Below are 21,409 nucleotides of genomic sequence, written 5' to 3'. Positions count from 1 at the left end.
TTATTTAGGATTGTTATTTAAAGGTCTCTTTTATCTTTTCATTTTGCATTTTTACATGCAGAGACTGGACTGGAAGTTGCTAGATTTCATTGGTCCAGCAGGTGTGAGTGAGTGGATGACTTTATTCAGCTGTCAGCTCAAATTGGCAAGCTCTAAACCAGGTAGGGGGCTTCTGGAACCAGGAACAGCTCCAGGTTTTTGAAGGCAATTTGTCAGTAGTCAAACCATGTAAATAGAACTTCCTGGTCTGACAGGGGCCCTAAAAAAGCATTTTTTCCAGTACACAGACTGTTCTGGTCAAGTCACAATGGGCTTACTACTTGCCGCTGAAACAGGCCTGTGGAATTCACTAAGGAAAAAAGAGGGTGACAGCTTCAATGTTATGGGAGGTAAGCAATGTTAGAGAGCCAAATGCAGCAGAAAACTTCAGGAAATGGGGACTGGTATTCACTGTGATGCATCTTGGTTTGGTGCATCACCTGATGGGCTGGTCTATGATCCAGTTGAGTAAGTTGAAATTAAATGCTCAGATGCAGTAAGCTACATTGACTGCAAGTACCTCACAGCTGACCATGGCACACACATTTGAAAGAATTTGTTGTTCTTGCCCATGATGACATGTTTGTGTAGAGCATTTACAGAGAGAGTCTTCAAACAGAGACATGATTTTTTTTTTTTTATACAAATGTGCCAAAACACCTGTTTATGCACCAAAGACAAAAGGAAATTAATTAAGGTGTCATCATCATTTAGAGTTATTTTATTGTCAATTATTCTGACAAAATTCAAGCATTTGATTGAATTTAACGATGTTTTATTTTCATCTCAACATGTTAATACAGTGCTCAGTAACATGTGCAACAGTGTTGTGCTGATTAAAGAAGTAATACAATTGATATTTGAGTAGCTGCAGCATGAGCAAAACTCCTCTGAAACTTGTCAGTCTATTCCTGTTCAGGGAAATGAAGTCTATTCAATGCAAAAAAATTGGCAAGGATCTGAAGCTCTCATACATGGACCATAAGTGCCTCATCTAATTCTAATTTGAATAAATGCATTTAAATCTGAAGTTGAAATGCAATAATTGTAAATATATGAATCATTAAGGATTTAAAAGGCCAAACTTCAACAGCTGTCAACTTTATTGCAAGATACATCACACTACATGACCCTGACAAAACCAGCAGAATCCCAGTTATTATAATATGCTGCATAACAAATCAAAACTATGTTCAGAATTATAGTTTCAGAAAAATAAAATGTGTTTTATGTATGTGAAATGTCATGCAGCCATTTTTATAGCTGTGATGTGATCTTTCCTATGATAACATACAGCTACAGTCCTGGGATATGTTCTGTTCACTGATATTGCTTCTTCTGTAGATGGGTGTAATATACATCTCAGTTCAGATGATGCTATTTTGTACCATATGGTTGGAGCTTTTCTCATTGTGCACCTGCAATCTGGAAAACTATGCAGAACAATTTAAAGCTTGTCCCATTTTTTTTGCCCCTTTTTATTTAACTTCCAGCTGTTGTTTTAGTCAGTTTAAATTTTAATTGCTTGATTTATTCCGAAGAGTTTTTTTTTTTCTGCTGGATGCATTTTTATCATATTTATTTTTTAGCACCATTTTTAGTTAGGCTTCTTATTTGTTCAATGGTGTCTCAGGTTTTTTGTTCATGTTTTTTACTTGGCTATGTTTGAGGCAAAATAAAGGTTGAATGAATGAAATGATGATGCCATGCCATGATATTTTATTAAAGTTCTAGATTTAAATTATTAGGACTATTATTTATTTATTTATGTATTTTTGGCTAAAAAGCGTATTGCTTGTGTGTTTACAGTGTTGGTGTATGCTGTAGTACAGTATCCACACTATCTGCATGAGTGTGTGTTTCAGTAATACGCATCCACTGCCCATAATCTCAAGGAGTGATGTGGCTCCACGGGACACGTAACATCCACACACACACACACACACACACACACACACACACACACACGGTCATTAAGGCTTTTTACATTTAATTTGTCTCTGGACAATGAACAACTCTCAGTGCATTGCTCATTATTTGCTCCTAATGGATGTGGATTGCTAAGAAAGTTTATACACCTGCGTTCATTAGTGCCACATGATGACATCACTGCAAAGAAGCAAATATACCAACATAATAAAGCATCTTCACACCACAACATGATGCAATGATTGCTTCAGAAAAAAATGATTCATCAAGGTAAACAGACACTTTCTTTAAGGTCATGACCCTTAAATCTTTGTGATGCAACCTCAATACAATCATACAATCATCAATCAAACATCTTGGAGTGAATTCACCCAAATCACGCAAAAAAGATTTTTCATTTAGCTTAAGTGGTTCTAGTCATTTAGATAGTTATGGTGTGATTTGCACAGGTGTTTAGGGAACAGGCATAGCAGAGGTGAATGCTATTTTGTGACATTTCAAAAAACCTGACAGCACTGTGTCTTCCTGGATAATCCATACTTGTTAGAACTGATGACAGTCTGTCTGCAAACTTGAGCAATCAAAACAGCCACATTACTGTGGTGTTTGTAGAGTGCAATTTTAAATATTTGAGCAGCACAAAGAAGATCCTTATCTCATAATGATGACATGTATATCTCAATTGGGAGAGAAGAATGTTCTGGTTATCAGATACAATATGTTGCAAAATCTTCAGTTGATTATCAGTGTAGCTGTAGGATCCTTAGCTGACCAAACATTCAAACTTACCCAAAATCAAGCCCCCGCTGGCTCTGGCTTTGCTACAAACATGATGTTTATCTCCAAATTCAGTCATTCATGTCATAACTGTGAGAGAACTACCTTGTGATTATGAAATGAATATAGGGTTGTTGCGGCTGATCTTTTAGTCCTGTGCAGGCACGCAGCGTTTCAGCTACATGGTAATGACATGATATTTTTGTGTAGAGAGTGTGTAGAGGAGTTCTAAACTTGCACTTTAGTTTTATCTTTTATCAGAGGCAGCTTACACATGAAAAATCCCTCAGACTCTTCATCAGCATTAAGTTACTAGTCTAAACACTGCAGGTGACTTGTGTTTTTTTCATCAGGATCACATAACAATTGAAACCTTTTGGGTCCAAGTTCACCTGCTGTCATTATTGGTAAGAACCCCATTTATCTAACCCACTACAGGCTCTGACTTAGTCACAGTAAATATACTTGGATTTGCGTATAGATGAGAACTTTGAGCCCATTATCCTAAAGCCCTTTTTTAAAATGCTCTATGGAAAAACCAAATTACATTGTTTATTGTACTATTCATCTCTTCCCAGAGCCCATAACAGATATTGTCCAGTCCAGTGAATGTGACTGTATTGTGGTTGACTACAGCCAGTTTATCCAACGTGTCAATACGGGAAATACAGTGGCTATTTTTACAGCAGTCATCCTGCTGAAAAAAAAGAAAAGTGCATTGCTTCAGCTTGTTGTTGTCTGTTTTTAAAGTGACAAATCTATTTTCCTTGTGTCTCAGGATCATCTCCTTGTGTCTCAAATGTGACCCCCGCTGCCAGCTCGGCTCCTGAGGTCTCCATGCCACCGCCTGACCGGCCTCTTTCGCATGTTTCAGCATTTGGCAGGGATCTGGACAAATGCAGAGGTTTTCTTCTTCAGTGCACTTTCTCACCATCTCTCTGAGTTATGACATGGGGAACAAGCAGCTACTCGCTATCAAGCTGGCCTCGGAGGAGCGGAGGCAGTGATTGGAGGGTACAGAACACCCCTTTTTGGTCTGCTCGAACCACAAAAACCTGGCGTAAGTCCAGACTGCCAAGCGGTTGAACTCTCACCAGGATCTTCTTTGGGAGACCTTCACCTGAGTTTTTTCTTTTGTTTTGTTTTTTTCAAAAGAAAGGGGATGTAGTATCCTAAGGGTATTTGTTTGAGACGCCTGACTGTTGTTGATGACGTAATGCAAGAGTGTTGCAGCGCTGGCAATATTTCTGAGAGCTGATGGCAAGACAAAAAGTTGCTAAATTAACATTAAGATGCCTTTACAATATTTGTTTGCCTGTGTCGATTTGGTCAGTAATCTATAGCAGGAGTACTCAAACTTACTACTGAAAGGTCTGCATCTGATTTTCATTCAAGGTAAGCCATCCATAACTACTGGTGATAACAAATTTTAATGAATTTATTAACATCATATCTCTTGTGATTGGGCCAGCACAAAACCAAGGAACACAAAGCTTTTTGTCTGGATTTATTTCTCACCCAGACATATTCTTACAACTACATTTACACTTGTCCTTAGAAATTGTATATATGTAATTTAGGAGCTGATAGCAAATTCTCCAGTGTAATATTAATGTATGACAGTTAAAGTCACTGTGACAACATCAGAAAGTATGACACATTAAAACCACATTAATCTGGGGACAGGATTGCTGTGAATGATCTCCAGCTACACTATATATATATACATCATTAACGATTTCTATATCAATTTAAAAAATGTATTTCAAAATGAAAATAACATTGCATTTCTTATATATTGCAGCCTATTCATAACACAAGGTCTAGGCTGGGTCTAGACTGAGTTATGTGAGAAGCCCTGGTCTACAGCACTATCCTTATATATGATGACCTGAAACAACCAGGCAGGTGTGATTCCTGGCATGGAAAATGTCATTACAGGAGCAGTTGATCTGGCTATTAACTTTGTTATTCTCATTGTTGTCATCATAGTTCTTTATATCAGAGTATTTGTGATGGCTGTGTCTTGGGCTGGTGTGATCCCACACTGCAGCTGAATGTAGCTGTAATCAGGTAGGAGAAAGTCAGCAAAGGCAAAAACAAATGAATGCACATTTACATTCATTACTGTTATGTGAGTATTAGGAGTTGGTTCAGTCAAGATAAGCAGTAGGTTGTGGCATTTCCCCAGTCAGGTGCTATTATGCCATTGCAGAGGAAGAGGGTGCAACAAGATGACAGAATGAAATGTGCAATCTGTTTCCATTGTACTTTGTGCCATTTTGCTTTTAGCTACACATCAACTTTTTTACCTCAGCCAAGTGTAAAAAACTGTTTTTTTCCACACAGGTTTCAATATGTTCAACTTGAAAATGCATATAAAAACTGATGAATGGAAACACACCTAGTGCGATATTAGATTAGCCATGCGTCATCACATATCAATGACTGCACTTCACCAGGTGTGCTATCCATGTGGCAGGGTGAACTCTGCCACATGGATAGTGTGACATTCTGCATGAACAATTCCAAGGGCCTGTTTGAATCTGCAGTGGCAACAATGCAGAAAGGGTGAGAAGAAAGAAATGATAAGCAGGAGAGCACCATCAGTGACCCCTATACCTCAAACACACCTTTGCCCGTAGTGGTGCAGCCAACCGCAGGTGCAATCAAGTTACCCATCCTGCCACCTACACCCATTCCCTGCTTGCATGGCTCTGTTGTTCTGGTAGCCATTCAACCCAGCAGCAACACAGGGAGACCCGTAAGCACCGTCATCTTCAAATGGGAGCAAGGAAAAGCAGTGGGACATTTTGCTGTCCCACCCTTCCATGACCACCTGTTGGGTGTCACTGGTCACCACAGAGGTGAAACATTAAACTGCTGATATTTCACTTAGGAGTTGGGGAAGACTGAAACAAAGCTAAATGACAGTTAATATAGGATTCACCAGTTGGCCAGAAATGTGACAGCTGTACAACACTATAATATGTCAAACATGTGCGCAAAGTTTATATTGTTGTTGATTTTTGGCTCTATGTGGCCAAAAAAAAGATACGCTTTTTTTAAAGAAATACCTGCTGAGACAATATTTCATAAGGTTATCAGAATATTATTTAAATGTTAGGAGAGGAGGAAAATACAAAGGTGATTTAGGATGTAAAGAGACAGAGAGACAGAAAACATTAAACGAGATTGGGTATACAATAGAAGCATGACATAAAGACTAAGGGAGGAGGGACTTCAGTATACACGTAAGTGAGATGTGGGAAAACGTGAGCTGTAGTGTGGAGGAGGTGAAGACAGGAGAGTGATAAAAGAGCTGTGTGACAGAATTGTATGGCCAGCTTCTCCTCTCTGATGATGGAGACCATGGAAGGAGCTGAGCTCTGCTTTCCACAGCTGAATGCCTCCTGCAAGAAACCTACTCAACCTCACACTGAAGCAATGCTGATTTATGTTCTGCTTTCCTCTATCTCTCTGTTCACCGTGGCCCTTAACCTGCTGGTCATCATCTCCATCTCCCACTTCAGGCAGATATAACAATCTTAAATGTTATCATTTATATAATAGCTTGACCTTGAAGAAGAAATTGTTTTAATCTGTTCCAATGTTATCACACTTCGGACACAAGGGCTAAGCTGTGGTTATTTGACAATGATTTACAGTGTGTGAACAGTTTTCTCATTGCCATTTCCCTCTTGCATTTAGACACACTACTGCATTGCTTCATTTAAAGAAACTAATGAAGTAACTTATTATGGCTATATGATTTTAACATGTATAGTGATGGCATTCTCCTTCTCCAGGCAGCTCCATACCCCCACTAACCTCCTACTCCTCTCTCTGGCTGTCTCAGACCTTCTTGTGGGCCTCCTGCTGATGCCAGTTGAAATCATCTACATAGAGGCTTGCTGGTTTCTTGGTGACATTTTGTGCACTCTGTATTATGTTGTAGACTACATCATTACCTCTGCCTCAGTAGCCAACATGGTGCTCATATCAGTTGACCGCTATATAGCTATTTGTGACCCTTTGCTTTACGCCACCAAAGTCACTAAGAGAAGAGCACAAATATGTGTCTGTTTGTGTTGGGTTTGTTCTGTTTTCTTTAGGATTCTTCTTTTAAATGATCACCTGGAACAACCAGGTAGGTCTAACTCCTGTTTTGGAGAGTGTGTGGTTGTAATCAGTTACATTGCAGGAATTATTGACCTTATTTTCAACTTCATCATACCGATTACCATCATCATAATTCTGTATATGAGAGTATTTGTGGTGGCTTTGTCTCAGGCTCGTGCCATTCGGTCTCATATTGCAGCTGTAACAACCCAGCATTCAAGGCCACAAACTGTGAAGAAAATGGAGATGAAAGCAGCCAGGACACTTGGTATTGTTGTGGTTGTGTTTTTGTTTTGCTTCTGTCCATACTATTTTCCGACTCTGGCAGGTGAAGACACGTCTGTCGATGCTTCATCTGCAGCCTTTGAGATCTGGCTGGCACATTTTAACTCCTGTTTGAACCCTGTCATCTATGTCTTCTTCTACCCGTGGTTCAGGGAATCCATAAGACTCATCCTGACACTTCAGATATTCAAGCCTGGATCCCGTGATACTAAAATATCATATTGACATGCAGGGGTGTCCAGCTTTGTATGCTGAGATGTTCTTTATGAAAGGAGAAATAATTTATGAAACTTTAATTGTATACTCTTGGTCTGTATTAAACATTCTGCTCAGTTTTCATCATTGTGTGAAAATGGGTCATGTACAGTAGCTTGTGATTGATATACTTTGATAATAATCACTGAAACATATAATCACATTTAAACAGGATATTCAGTATGAAATCCAAATTGATTATTTTATTTGTATGTCATTTATATTTTAATGATTTTACAGTACTATAGGATAATTAGTCAGAAACATGCAGTAATATTAAACTTGTTGTCTGGTTAGTTTCACACAGTTAGTCCAAAGAGTGAGTTTTTTTCTGTCCAGATGCCAGTTCTTCAACAAAACCGAACCACATTTTTCAAATCATGAAGATATCTATAAAATAATACATGCTCATTTTTTATTCATGATAAACAGTTTTGGCTAAATATAATCATTTCTACTGTTATTAGACAACAGCTGTTCAGCAACTCAAGAACATACTCAAAATTAGTAGTTTCCAGAGAACAAGTCTATGACTGATCAGTGACAGGAAGCACTGAGGGAAGTTAAAAGTTGCTGAATGTTTGTTGTTTGGAATTAATAATAACATATGAAGCAAGAAGCATTTGATGGCTGCAGGAGCCAAAACAGGAAAGAACTGGGGTAGAAATAACATTAGTAAAGGAGCACAAAAGGTGGAAATAGCATCCATACAGGGATTGTCCGGTATGCGGGATCACTTATACAATGAGATTTGGTGGAAAAACTGATTGTATTAACAAATCTGACTCTTTCAAAGAGTGATCAAGAAATGAGCAGTGATAAGGTTTCAATTGAGAGATGTAAACCCCTTGCATAACAGACACACACATACATTGATATTATCTTTGTAAAGTCAACACCGGAAGGTTTGACAGATAATGAAACAGCTAATGGCCAGTCAGTGGATGGATGCACAACGTCACTGTTTGCCCTGAACTGACACAGTTTTGCATAGATTAATGTCCATGTAGACATATACAGTGTTTACAATTGGATTTTGCTTAATGTACAGCTTTGAATGTATGGTGAATGTATAGTCCAAGTACTCCAGCTCAACTCCAGTATTCAAATCAAAATGGTATGTTTTTCAAAATCAAACAGAAAAATACACTACAGGCTGATCCAACTTTGTTGTAATGTTCTGAAAACAAGTCAAAATGAGGCTCAGTAGTGATAGATAGATAGATAGATAGATAGATAGATAGATAGATAGATAGATAGATAGATAGATAGATAGATAGATAGATAGATACTTCATTAATCTCCAAAGACAAATGTGCAGTTCCAGCAGCTCAAAGCACAAGGGCATGCAAAATAAGAACAAGAACAGCTTTCAAGTAAGGTGGAAAAAAGACAATACCAAATAACAATATAATAACAATTAGTGAGATTATAATATAGAACTAAGCTATACAGGATAAGCATCTGGCAGTTAAATATGGGCACAGTAGTGCAGTTGTGCAAAATGACAGTGTGCAACAGTCGGTTTGTCCACACTTAAGTCCAGCAAATAGATGGATAGGGGATAGATAGATAGAATTTTTTCAGTCTGTCAGTAGAGCAGGACAATGACAGCAGTCTGTCACTGAAGCTGCTCCTCTGCCTGGAGATGGTGCTGTGCAGTGGATGTTTAGGATTGTCTATTATGGACAGGAGCTTGTTCAGTGCCCTCGCTCTGCCACAGATGTTAGACTGTCCAGCTCCGTGCCAACGACGGAGCCTGCCTTCCTCACCAGTTTGTCCAGGCGTGCTGCGTCCTTTTTCTTCAAGCTGCTCCCCCAGCACACTACTGCGTACAGGAGGGCACTCGCTACCACAGACTGGTAGAAGATCTGTAGCAGCTTTTTGCAGATGTTGAAGGATGCCAGCCTTCTGAGGAAGTACAGGCGGCTCTGTCCTTTCCTGCACAGAGGGTGAGTGTTGGAAGTCCTATCCAGTTTCTCATCCAGCTGCACTCCCAGGTATTTGTAGGTGTGAACCACCTCCACGCAGTCCCCTTTAATTATGACTGGTTCTGAGTCTCCTAAAGTCCACCACCATCTCTCTGGTCTTGGTGGTGTTCAGGAGCAGGTGGTTGGACTCACAACATGTGATGAAGTCCAGGATCAGTTTCCTGTACTCATCCTCTTGTCCACTCCTGATACAGCCCACTATTGCTGTGTTGTCCGTGAACTTCTGTACATGACAGAGCTCCGAGTTGTACTGAAAGTCGGACGTGTACAGGGTGAACAGGACCGGAGAGAGCACAGTTTCCTGCGGTGCTCCTGTGCTGCTGGCCACAGCAGCAGAGGAGCAACCCTCCCCTGTCCCAAGCTCAGGTTGAATATGCGCTGAAGGGGGTGTCCCAGCTCCTTCGCACAGCCGTGCCATTATGACCTCCCTACAACGCCTGGGCATGCTCCTGATGAGGTGGGGGGTGGTCTACTGAGGGATCTCCTCCCAGACCTGGACTAAAGCATCCGCCAACTCCTGGACAGTCTGTAGTGCAATGTGGTGTTGGTGGATGGAGCGAGACATGATGTCCCAGATGCTCAATTGGATTCAGGTCAGGGGAACGGGCGGGCCAGTCCATAGCATCAATGCCTTCGTCTTGCAGGAACTGCTGACATACTCCAGCCACATGAGGTCTAGCATTGTCTTGCATTAGGAGGAACCCAGGGCCAACCGCAACAGCATATGGTCTCACAAGGGGTCTGAGGATCTCATCTTGCTACCTAATGGTAGTCAGGCTACCTCTGGCGAGCACATGGAGGGCTGTGCAGCCCCCTAAGAGAATGCCACCCCACACCATTCCTGACCCACTGCCAAACTGGTCATGCTGGAGGATGTTGCAGACAGCTCCACAGAGTCTCCAGACTCTGTCACATCTGTCACATGTGCTCAGTGTGAACCTGCTCTCATCTGTAAGGAGGACAGGGCGCCAGTGGCGAATTTGGTGTTGGGCTGTATAAAGCACAACCCCCACCTGTGGACGTCGGGCCCTCATACCGCCCTCATGGAGTCTGTTTCTGACCGTTTGAGCAGACACATGCACATTTGTGGCCTGCTGGAGGTCATTTTGCAGGGCTCTGGCAGTGCTCCTCCTCTTCCTCCTTGCACAAAGGTAGAGGTAGCAGTCCTGCTGCTAGGTTGTTGCCCTCCTACGGCCTCCTCCACATCTCCTGATGTATTGGCCTGTCTCCAACCTTCTTGCCACAGCTTGCATTGGTGTGCCATCCTGGATGAGCTGCACTACCTGAGCCACTTGTGTGGGTTGTAGACTCTGTCTCATACTACAACTAGAGTAAAAGCACCGCCAGCATTCAAAAGTGATAGTATAGGAACCGAGAAGTGGTAGAACTGAGAAGTATTATCTTGTATGTAAGGAGTTTTTTTACTGAGACTTTTTCCACCTGAACACACAGAACTTGGTGAAATAATGGCAGTCAGCTTTGCACAAGATGGCCCACCTTCTTATTTTTGAGAGAGTGGTGCTACAACTTCCTCTGCACAGGGAAGGTGAACTTTAATTCTCTGTGGCTGATCTAGAATCCTGCCTACTCATCGTAAGGGTGAGCACTCTGTTTTGCCAGCACTTGGCGCCGCTGTATGCATGCGGCGCCAATGTATGTGCGGTGACAAGTGTCAGAAAAGGTCAGATGTCAGAATGGCTGCCCCATACATCAATCAAGTGACAAATTTCATAGTGAGGAAGGATGATGGGCTGACGTCTACTTTGTTAATGCCATGCTATCTACCCACACTACCTTTGCGATCGACAGGTAGATCGCGATCAACGTATTGGGCACCCCTGGCGTACAGAGTGGAGATGCTGAGAGAGAGAATGAGACAACGTGAGCTCATGTGCAAAATCAGCCTGCGCAGCAAGCAAGAGTTTGTGAGAGGTCATATGAGTAAAACTGAGTGAGAGGAGTTGTTATTGCATGTTAATATGGATAACGGGAAACATACATGCATTTATTATTTTTTTATTATTAGATTTTAGTTTCCTCAAGTGAAATAATTTTTTTGATTGCATGTAATTTCTCTTCTGTTTAAGTAATTTACATGCTTGCAAAATCTATTTGTGTGTGCTCCAAATCCACCATTGCTTACTCAGGACTGAGGCACAAATATAACGCCTTTGCTTACACTTAGTTCTCCCAATGTAACTTGTTTAGGACCACAGTGCAGTACCACCAGTACACAGAAATTGCTCTTAATGATTTTAATCTCAAACTTGAGCCAGATAAGCCACTACACTGTTCAGTCTGGGTATAAAGTCTTTCAGTATATTTGCTGCTGCTAAGTGGAGTGCTAAGGAAATTCACTCAGTTCAGTCTTTTTTAGGCCGATTCAAAGTCTCTTGGAATGTTTGGCTAAGCGAGAGATCAGGCCAATGGTAAATGCTGGAGAGTCTTACCCGGAGCAAAGAACAATCTGGCAGTGATGACCACCTGCTTCTGCTGATGTCATTAATTTTATTAGGCTCATTTATCTGCTGCAAACTTTCCCTTCCAAATGTAATTTATTTGCTCACTGCATCATTGTGTTGTGTGTGGGTATGTGAGGCTGGGGGTTGGGTTTTGTGTGTGCTCTCTCTGACAGTATCGGTGTGGCTTGCGGGTTGGAGGAGGAGCTGGCTGCACACACCTGTGCCTGATCTTCGTCAGTAGCTTACATAAGGCGGGCCCGCCTGTGTTCTCGCTGCCAGATTGTCACCGCTTTGTGGTAGATCATTCGCTAGTGCCTCAGAGAATTGCCATTTGTGCTTTCTTCTACTTACCCGTGTTCTCTATATTCGGGATCCAGCTCGTTACCCTCAAGCCACCCAGCACCTGTGCCAGCCAGCTCAAGCCACCGCTGCGCCACACGGCCTACCTTCTTCGCCACCTGCTTGCTTGCCTCCCCTGCCTTCCCTGTGTCTGGAGACACCACCTCAACCGACCCCTCCGCTGCCTTAATAAACTTTCACCTAGCCACCTTTCCCACGTCTGTTTGTCTGCATTTTGGGCCCTGGTCCCTCGTTCGTCACATCATTGTATATAATAGTTTGTTTGTTTTTATGAATTGTGTCATTGTTGGGTTATTCTGTTTCAGGAGAGAAAGGAATAAATGTTTTATACATAAAGTTGTTGCCTTGTTTTCTAAAACTTAAATTCAGCCATTTTACGAATCTGACATTCCATGTCCCCATTGCCAGATTCCAGTCCAGGGTTTGGGCCGTCGGGCCCCCCGCCCATGACTGCCTCCCAAATCCCACCTTATCAGCCCCTTCTGATCCCTCCTGCGGGTGATGGGCCTACTGGAGGGTGGGCCCAGGTCGCTCCTCTGGGCTATGCCCGGCCCGGGGGCGAAGGCCCGGCCACCAGGCGTTCACCTGCGAGCCCCATCCCCAGGCCTGGCTCCAGGGTGGGGCCCCGGTAATGCTAGTCCAGGCGACGTAGTGGTCCTTGTTTCCTTGTCTTTCATAGGGGGCTTCCTTCACTTTCGTAGGGGGCTGTGGGCTCTGCTTTTTGCGGATGATGTTGTCCTGTTGGCTTCTTTGAACCAGGACCTGTTGGGGCGGTTTGCAGTCGAGTGCGAAGTGGCTGGGATGAGAATCAGCACCTCCAAGTCCGAGGCCATGGTTCTCGACCGGAAGAGGGTGGCTTGTCCCCTCTGGGTTGGAGGAGAGCTCCTGCCTCAAGTGGAGGAGTTCAAGTATGTTGGGGTCTTGTTCACGAGTGAGGGAAGGATGGAGCGTGAGATTGACAGGCGGATCGGTGCAGCAGCAGTAATGCGGTCATTGTACCGGTCCATCGTGGTGAAGAAGGAGCTGAGCCGAAAGGCAAAGCTCTCGATTTACCAGTTAATCTACGCCCCGACCCTCACCTATGGTCGTGAACTTTGGGTCATAACTGAAAGAACAAGATCTTGGATACAAGCGGCTAAAATGAGTTTCCTCTGCAGGGTGGCGGGGCGCTCCCTTAGAGATAGGGTGAGGAGCTCTGTCACTCGGGAGGAGCTCAAAGTAGAGCCACTGCTCCTCCACATCGAGAGGAGCCAGCTGAGGTGGCTCGGGCATCTATATCAGATGCCTCCCGTACGCCTTCCTGGGAGGGTGTTCCGGGCATGCCACCAGGAAGAGGCCCCGGGGAAGACCCAGGACACGCTGGAGGGACTATGTCGCTCCGCTGGCCAGGGAACTCCTCAGGGTCCCCCCGGAGGAGCTGAAGGAAGTGTCTGGGGAGAGGGAAGTCTGGGCATCCCTGCTTAGACTGCTGCCCCCGCAACCCGGCCCCAGATAAGCGGAAGAAGATGGATGGATGGATGGACTTTTCGTATCTGATTCCTTTTTCTTCTTTGGAACTGATTTAAAACTAATTCCTTCCTCAAAGCTAATTTATGCTTTGTAAACCCTGTTGACTGATCACTAAAAGACACATGGTTTACTGATATTAGTAGGCTTACGATGAAATAATATTGCAGGATGAATAATGAATGTGCCTCTGCTTAGTCATTCTAATTAAGGTGGAATGACATGTTTAGTTGTGCTGTGATGCATTCATGTGCTGTGGGGAACGTCTTTTGAAGGTGACCACACTTTATGTATAGTCTGTTTTGTTGACTTTATTTTCTGTAACATACTCTTGAGTGCAGTCTTGTTTTTTTGACACACTATCACATCGCATGGGGTCACTTTGCTTTTTTCTTTGTTTGCTTTTTATGGATGTATATTTTACTGTGCCTGACTACGTTCAGAAGTACCTGACAAGCCCGGAGGCACGAGGTTTCTGGACTCAAGAACGCAGACCCACACAGCAGCAAGATTTTCAAAATAAGAATAACTTATTAACAGAAATCGCTCAGGAAATAATACAACTAAATAAGGCAAGATAATCAAAGTACAACAAAAAGCGCTGAAAATGGTGGAAAATAGCAAACAAACTTTGGCACAAAGGACTATGAGAAAAGTAACAAACAAAAGGCTCAAGGCAAAACTAGGCATTATGGCTGATAAACTAAGTACAAACAAAAGGCGCAAGGCAAGACTAAACACTAAGGCAAAGTATCAAACAAAAGATATAACTCTATACTACAGACAAGACTTACAAGGTAATCAGGAGACAAGGATCATGAAAGCTAGACAGCAAGGCAGCACAAGACATGGCACAAGGCAATCTGGCACAGGACAAAGGGAGACGCGGACTATATATACACGAGGTAACAATGAACAGGTGGAGACAATTAGGGCGGGGTAGACAATCAGACAGGCGGGAAACATACTGGGAAGTCAAGGGCCTGAAACGAGAGGAGAGTAAGGTTTCACAATAAAACAGGAAGTGCAAGACAAGACATGACGCTCGTGAACAAAACACATTAACGGATTTGACGAGACATAACAGTACCAGGAGCCAGAGTATGACGTACTTGTCTTTGGCCTTCAGAATAGGTGGAATTTGCATATGGGAGGGAGGAAGAACAGAGATAAAACAGATGACAGAGTTACAATCAGGAAGCTGCCAAAACTCAGCAGCTTCTCCCCTCTCTCTCTCTGATCATGAAAGCCCTTGAAGAAGCTGAACTCTGCTTTCCCCAGATCAACACCTCCTGCAAGAAGACGACGTCGAGGCCATGCTCATTTACAGTCTGCTGGCCTGCATCACTCTGCTGACTGTGGTTCTTAACCTGCTGGTTATTATCTCGATCTACCGCTTCAGGTAGGTATAAACCTTTCATTCTGACCTACAGAATGCTTTTTAGTTACAGTTGGATGCATGAAGAAATGGCTTTGAGCTTGGCACAATAATGTCACATTTAGGACTCTGATGAAATTAATTAATTGATTTTGACAGTAGTTTTGCCTTTTTTTCTTATAATAGATGAAATATGACAGATACTTATACATGTATCATTGTTGCTTTAAAAGCTAACGTTAACTATGATGCTGCTTTTGAGATTGGCAGCAAAGGTGTTGTTAGTAAATATTAGTAAACTTTCATATCTTCAATACTGTGCTGTATTTATGTATTAACAAGCATACTCCCAGCATCATAACTTCTTATAACACGTATTTCTATACCTACTGCACATAACAATGTGCTCAGTGTTAATATTTTCCCTTTTCAGGCAGCTCCACACCACCACCAATCTACTCATCCTCTCTCTGGCTGTCACAGACTTTCTTGTGGGTTTCCTGCAGATGCCAGTTGAAATCCTTCTCTTACAAGGTTGTTGGATCCTGGGTGACTTTATATGTGCCGTAAATTACTTTTTCGGTTTCCTTGTTGTCAATGTTTCAGTAGGAAACATGATGCTCATATCAGTTGACCGCTATGTGGCTATTTGTGACCCCATGTTTTATTCCACCAAAGTCACTCTGAAAAGAGTTAAAGTCTGGATTTGTCTGTGTTGGATGTTTTCTGCTTTCCACAGCAGCTGGTTACTGAGGGATTTCTTGAAACAACCAGGCAGGTATAATTCCTGTTACGGAGAGTGTGTAGTTGTCATCAATTATGTTGACGGAGTTTTTGACTTAGTTGTGGCATTTTCTGGCCCCATTATTGTCATTGTAGTTCTATATATAAGAGTATTTGTGGTGGCTGTGTCTCAGGCTCGTGCCATGTACTCTCAAAATGCTCCTGTCACATTTCAGTGTTCAAAGACAGTACCTGCTAAGAAATCTGAGTTAAAAGCAGCTAGGAATCTTGGTGTTGTTGTACTTGTGTTTCTTCTATGCTCATGTCCATATTATTGTTTCACTGTTGCAGCTGAGAACAACTTGGTAGGGGCGTCATCTGCAATCAGTGAGATTTGGTTGTTGTATTTAAACTCCTGTTTAAACCCTGTGATCTATGCCTTCGTCTACCCCTGGTTCAGAAAATCGATTAAACACATTTTCTCACTTCAGACGCTGAAGCCTGGCTCACATGAAGCCAACATACTACAGAGAATGACTGTGTTGGAGTGACCAAAACCATTCTTTCTCAGTGAAGGAACACTTTTTTCCTGCACTTGTCAATAAACTTTCCTTTTTCTTTCCACCATCATCTGATTTTAGAACTTGGATATGTTACCTGTGATAATACCACATGCATTGTAGCTGATGTAGCTGACAGTTCAGACTACTCACACCTTTGTTGTATTCTGTGGGAGATTAACTCTTTGTAGACTCTTTTAAGATTCTCTCTACCACAGTTGTAAGATTGTTAGGTGAGGGTCACTTTAGGCCAATTGACAGATAACATCTCTAAAAACAACAGGGGTATTTGGTTAATACTGGACAGATACTTCATTTATTCTCTGATACTTCAAAGGTCAATCTTGTCATTTGCATTTTATGAGTCTAGCAACTTGTCTTCCTTTGTTCTTTCACTATATAAGGTGAATGCTCTGAAATTTTGGCAGAGAACTCTCAAATATACAAAAATAATTTCTTCAACAATTCCCTAACAGGCACAGTTATACAATGACTTGCTTTTGTTGCATTTTTAAAAAATACAGTAATGTTAATTATTTTCTTATTTTGATCTTTTTTCCTTTTTAGAGTAATCAAATAAAATCAACAAGATCATCAATAAAGCACTGTACTGTTAATCAATTATCAATAACAGTGGTAGTATAAATAAAATCTTCACTGCCAATCCCTGATCTTAACACATTACAGAATTATTGTATTAATTATCAAATGTTTATAGGGTGTAAATGTGAAAATGCATTTGGATAAGTTATAGTAGTTGTGCCAGGATAGATTTGAAATATGGGGATTTCATTGTCTACAGTATACAATGTCATTAAATGATTGTGAGACTCTGAAGAAATCTCTTTACACAAGGGACAAGGCCGAAAACCAATATTGGATGATCATGATCTTTGGCACTGCATTGTAAACAGACATGATTCTGTAAGATAAGATAAGATAAGGTAAGACAAGATAGACTTTATTAATCCCCATCTGGGGAAATTTGGGTATTACGGGCAGCAGGTAATGGCAGTTGGAAAAAACAGCAAAATAAATAGAGAAATACAAAATACAAAATAAAAGATGACTATGTATATGTAGGTTTTATTCAAAGGACTATATAAAAACAAAATATGTAATAAATATACACTGCTCCAAAGAACTATAAGAAAAATTGCCCTTAAAATATACTGCCAAAAATTCAGTAGAATTTCACAGACTTAACACAAATTGCACATGTAATAAAGTGACCACAGCACAGTAATAAATATGTATATGTCACAGTAGAATACCATTATGTACTGATAAGTACAGTAGTCAATGAGAGTGGCAAAAAAGCAATATTGCAAGGTAACAAGACGATACGTATGATAAAACACACATCAGTGCAAAAAAAAAAAAAAAAAAAACAGTCCGAACTCTGACAGCTGCTGGAACGAAGGACCTGCGGTAGCGTTCCTTCTTACAGAGTGGATGGAGCAGTCTATCACTGAAGGAGCTGCTGAGGGCCCCCACTGTATCATGCAGGGGGTGGGAGGGGTTGTCAATGATAGCTGTCAGCTTTGTTAACATCCTCCTCTTCCGTACATCCTCAGTGGTGTCCAGAGGGCAGTCCAGGACACCGATGATACAGCCATCACTATGGCCCCAACCCTTCCTCTTACTGCACTCTGTCGCTCGCCTGTCCCCTCTCAGCAGATGAAAATTGCCCAAAGCGACAAGCGTGTCCGACGTGAGTTCGTTCAGCCACGTCTCCGCGAAGCACATGACGCTACACTCCCGGTACCCGGTACACGCGGCAGTCTAGTTATGGTTGCTCTGACCATTTACTTACTTTTCCTTTTTACTTTTGGAAACACTTTTCTTTATCGTTCTTTAAAGTGGGTGAAGCATTGTGCAACTCTGCATGTGGGAAACCCACTTTTATTACACTTTTGTTTGGAACTGTTTTTTTTTTTCATTTTTTGGATCCACATCGGGGACCCCTTTTGGATTCAGCCGCAGCGCCGAGCATCCCATGTACACACGTGAAGAACTCCTTAGTCTGCGTGGCACTTCTTTGCTGTATGTGGACAAGCCCGTTGTCCCCGCAGAGATACGGAGGTAGAGGAGAGGCTGCAGAGGTGGATGAAAGAAGCAGAGGACTTCTATTCCCTCTGTCATGTCAAGACAGAGGAGCTGGCTGCGCTAACCCGGCAGCAGAGGGAGTACCGGGAGTACAGCCTCATGTGTTTCTTGGAGATGTGGCTGAATGGACTGATCACGGACTCTGTGGTTTCCCTGAACAGATTTACACTCTTGCGCGCGGACCGGAGTGCAGTGGAGAGCAGTAAGAAGAAAGGAGGAGGACTGGCGGTGTATGTGAATGAGCACTGGTGCAACCCAGCGAACATGCACATGAAGGAACAGCTGTGCACATGGGACCTGAAGCTGCTTGCTGCGGCCATGCGGCTGTAATATCTACCGAGGGAGTTTTCGCACATGATTGTGTTTTGTGTGTACATTCCTCCTTTGGCTGCGTGTGAGAGTGCTGTTAGCCAGATCCAGACGCACCACCCCGAGCCCTGCTGCTGATCAGTGGGGACTTCAATCACGCTTCTCTCTCTGCCTCTCTCCCAACATTCATGCAGTATGTTAAGTGTCATAGGAGGGAAAATAAGACACTGGACCTGCTGTATGCAAATGTAAAGGATGCTTGCACCTCCGCCTCCCTCTCTCACCTTGGGCAGTCTGATCACAACCTTGTTCATCTGCTCCCCCAATACACACCCAGGGTGCAAAAGGAACCTGCACAGAAGAGGACTGTGAAAGTGTGGACTGAGGAGTCTAATGAGAGACTGGGGGACTCTTTTCAGACCAGAGACTGGAGCATACTCTGCAGCACTTATGGAGATGACATCAAGTGCCTCACGCACTGCATCACTGACTACATCAAGTTCTGTGTGGACAGCACTGTGCCAATGTGGAGGGTACGGTGCTTCTCCAACAACCACCCCTGGGTCACCCCTGAGCTCAAAGCCCTCCTGAACCAGAAGAAAAGCAACGAGAAACACACAAGAAAACAGTTAAACAAAGAAAAGCTGCTTTAACAAGCTGCCACTTGTGCAGCGCCATCTTGGCAAGATGTAGTGGACATCACTGCATGGGCTAAGGAGCACTTCCAAAAACCATGGTCTGTAAAAGCATCGTTTTACAGACATTTCATCGCTGCATCCACAAATGCAAGTTGAAACTCTACCATGGAAAGGGGAAATTGTATATTAACCAGATTCATAGACACCACCATCTTCTTTGGTCCTGAGCTCATTTAAGGTGGACTGAGGCCTGTGGTCAGGTGTGTTTAGGACCGCAGTGCAGTACCACCAGTACACAGAGATTGGTTTTAATCTCAAACTTGGCAGAGACATATTATACCCAAACTGAACTGTGTAGGGTCTTAAGTCTTTCAGTATATTTGCTGCAGCTAAGTGCCAAGTGAGCAGAGGAAATTCACTCAGTTCAGTCTTTTTAGGCCGATTCAAAGTCTCTTGAAATGTTTGGTGACACGAGAGATCAGGCCAATGGTAAATGCTGGAGAGTCTTACCTGGCGCAAAGAACACTCTGGCAACAAGTGAATGTAAATTCCAGGCTGATTGGGAATGATGATCAGGTGCATGGACAGGTGGGCATGGACAGCAGGTGAACAGATGAATGGAATGGCAGCAGGTAAGAGGCTGATAGCATTGTGACACCCAATATAAAAACAACCACATGGACAATAAGAGGTATTCCAATTGATGAATGACTTTATATTACACTTCTGAGCTGATGTTTTGTAAGTAAAGTAGTTAGTATTAATCATATTACCACAATGATTGTGATTTCCACACTTGCTGTTACCTGCTATGATACTTAGCCAGGTGTTGCACAGGGGGAAGGTAACTCTTGACAAGTTTGTCATTCAGGGTTGGGGCTCTTCTGGTGCTGATGGGAGGGGCATCTGAAGGAGCTTATTTGAGAGAAATTTCACTTTTCAGTATGTCCCAATTTCTTTTAATGGTTTGTTTTATTTCATTTTCTTTACTACTATATCGTGTCACAAAGTGCATTTGATCTAAGCATTGTTCTTTCCTCTGTTTTTGGACCAGTAGCTGTCCTCTAGTAAGACTTTTCACTGTATCGTAAGCAGGCTTTTCCTCTGGCATTGTTGCAAAGTCATTGCTAAAGAGGTAAGCAGGGTCTGTGATCATGACTGGCACGCTGACTATCTAGTTACTAACATGCGTTTTTTAATGCCCAAGTCTGAAGTCTCACTGTCTTATTTCTTAGTCTTATCTTTATCACTTTAGCTGTATTCAGTTGATTGATGAAATAGCAATTTTTCTTTTTCTTTAAACTTCCCATTGATGGACTGGCAGTTTGTTATGACTCCTCCAGACCTTTGCATGGTGGGACACATTTTGCCAAATCAGTACAACATAGTATTATTGGCCTACTGCAGATTTTGCCGTTGTTTGCAGATTGCAAACTGCATGTTACCATAGCACATACAAGCAAATATATTGTTGGCAGTTTCAAATACAGCCTATGTTCAAGGGGCAGATGCAACAATAACCGGGGCTGTTTGTTTCAGACACACAGAAGAAGCAAGAGAGTCATACCTTTTGGCCAGGGGTATAAGCTGGGACAAGGGCACTGCACAGATTGCCCAGTGACTACAATCAGGTAGGGCAGCATAAGCCTTCTTCCAAGTTTGCCATCTTATCTAATCTTTACTTCTTCCACCTGCTGCTGTCACCTGCTTACCATCTCCAATCAAGCCAGTTTATATGCAGCTTCAGTCCGCTCACTCTTTGCCAGATTGTCTTCGCTCTCATGCCTGACTCTTCAGCACTTGTTCTGGGACTGCTTACCTGCTATCAACCCGACTCGCCTCCGACCTTTACTTCACGTCTCAGCCCCAGTAAATCCACCAGCCTATGGCTCAACTCCGGCACTGGTGTAAAGGAGAAGACATTGACCCTGTACATGCCATACTGGTAAAGATGTCCCAGAAGACA

The 21,409-nt window shown here is 42.5% G+C and overlaps 1 protein-coding gene and 1 pseudogene across 1 annotated transcript; both read left to right on the top strand.

Moving 5' to 3' along the window:
* The first annotated feature begins 6,108 nt into the window (after positions 1 to 6,108).
* Positions 6,109 to 7,377, top strand: LOC121616280 (trace amine-associated receptor 13c-like). The gene is made up of 2 exons (XM_041951000.1): positions 6,109 to 6,278; positions 6,555 to 7,377. The coding sequence occupies exons 1-2, from the start codon at positions 6,109 to 6,111 to the stop codon at positions 7,375 to 7,377; spliced, it is 993 nt and encodes a 330-aa protein (XP_041806934.1).
* A 7,591-nt stretch (positions 7,378 to 14,968) lies between these two features.
* LOC121616279 lies at positions 14,969 to 16,378 on the top strand (annotated as a pseudogene).
* Positions 16,379 to 21,409: the final 5,031 nt, after the last annotated feature.

Source organism: Chelmon rostratus, chromosome 13 (assembly GCF_017976325.1).
Source record: "Chelmon rostratus isolate fCheRos1 chromosome 13, fCheRos1.pri, whole genome shotgun sequence".
Taxonomy (NCBI): Eukaryota; Metazoa; Chordata; class Actinopteri; order Chaetodontiformes; family Chaetodontidae; genus Chelmon; species Chelmon rostratus.
This window is presented reverse-complemented; position numbering and strand designations above follow the sequence as displayed.

Coding starts and splice junctions, on each gene's coding strand:
- LOC121616280 (XM_041951000.1), top strand. CDS start 6,109: ATGGAGACCATGGAAGGAGCTGAGCTCTGCTTTCCACAGCTGAATGCC. Junction 6,279..6,554: donor ATCTCCATCTCCCACTTCAG/GCAGATATAACA, acceptor CTCCTTCTCCAG/GCAGCTCCATACCCCCACTA.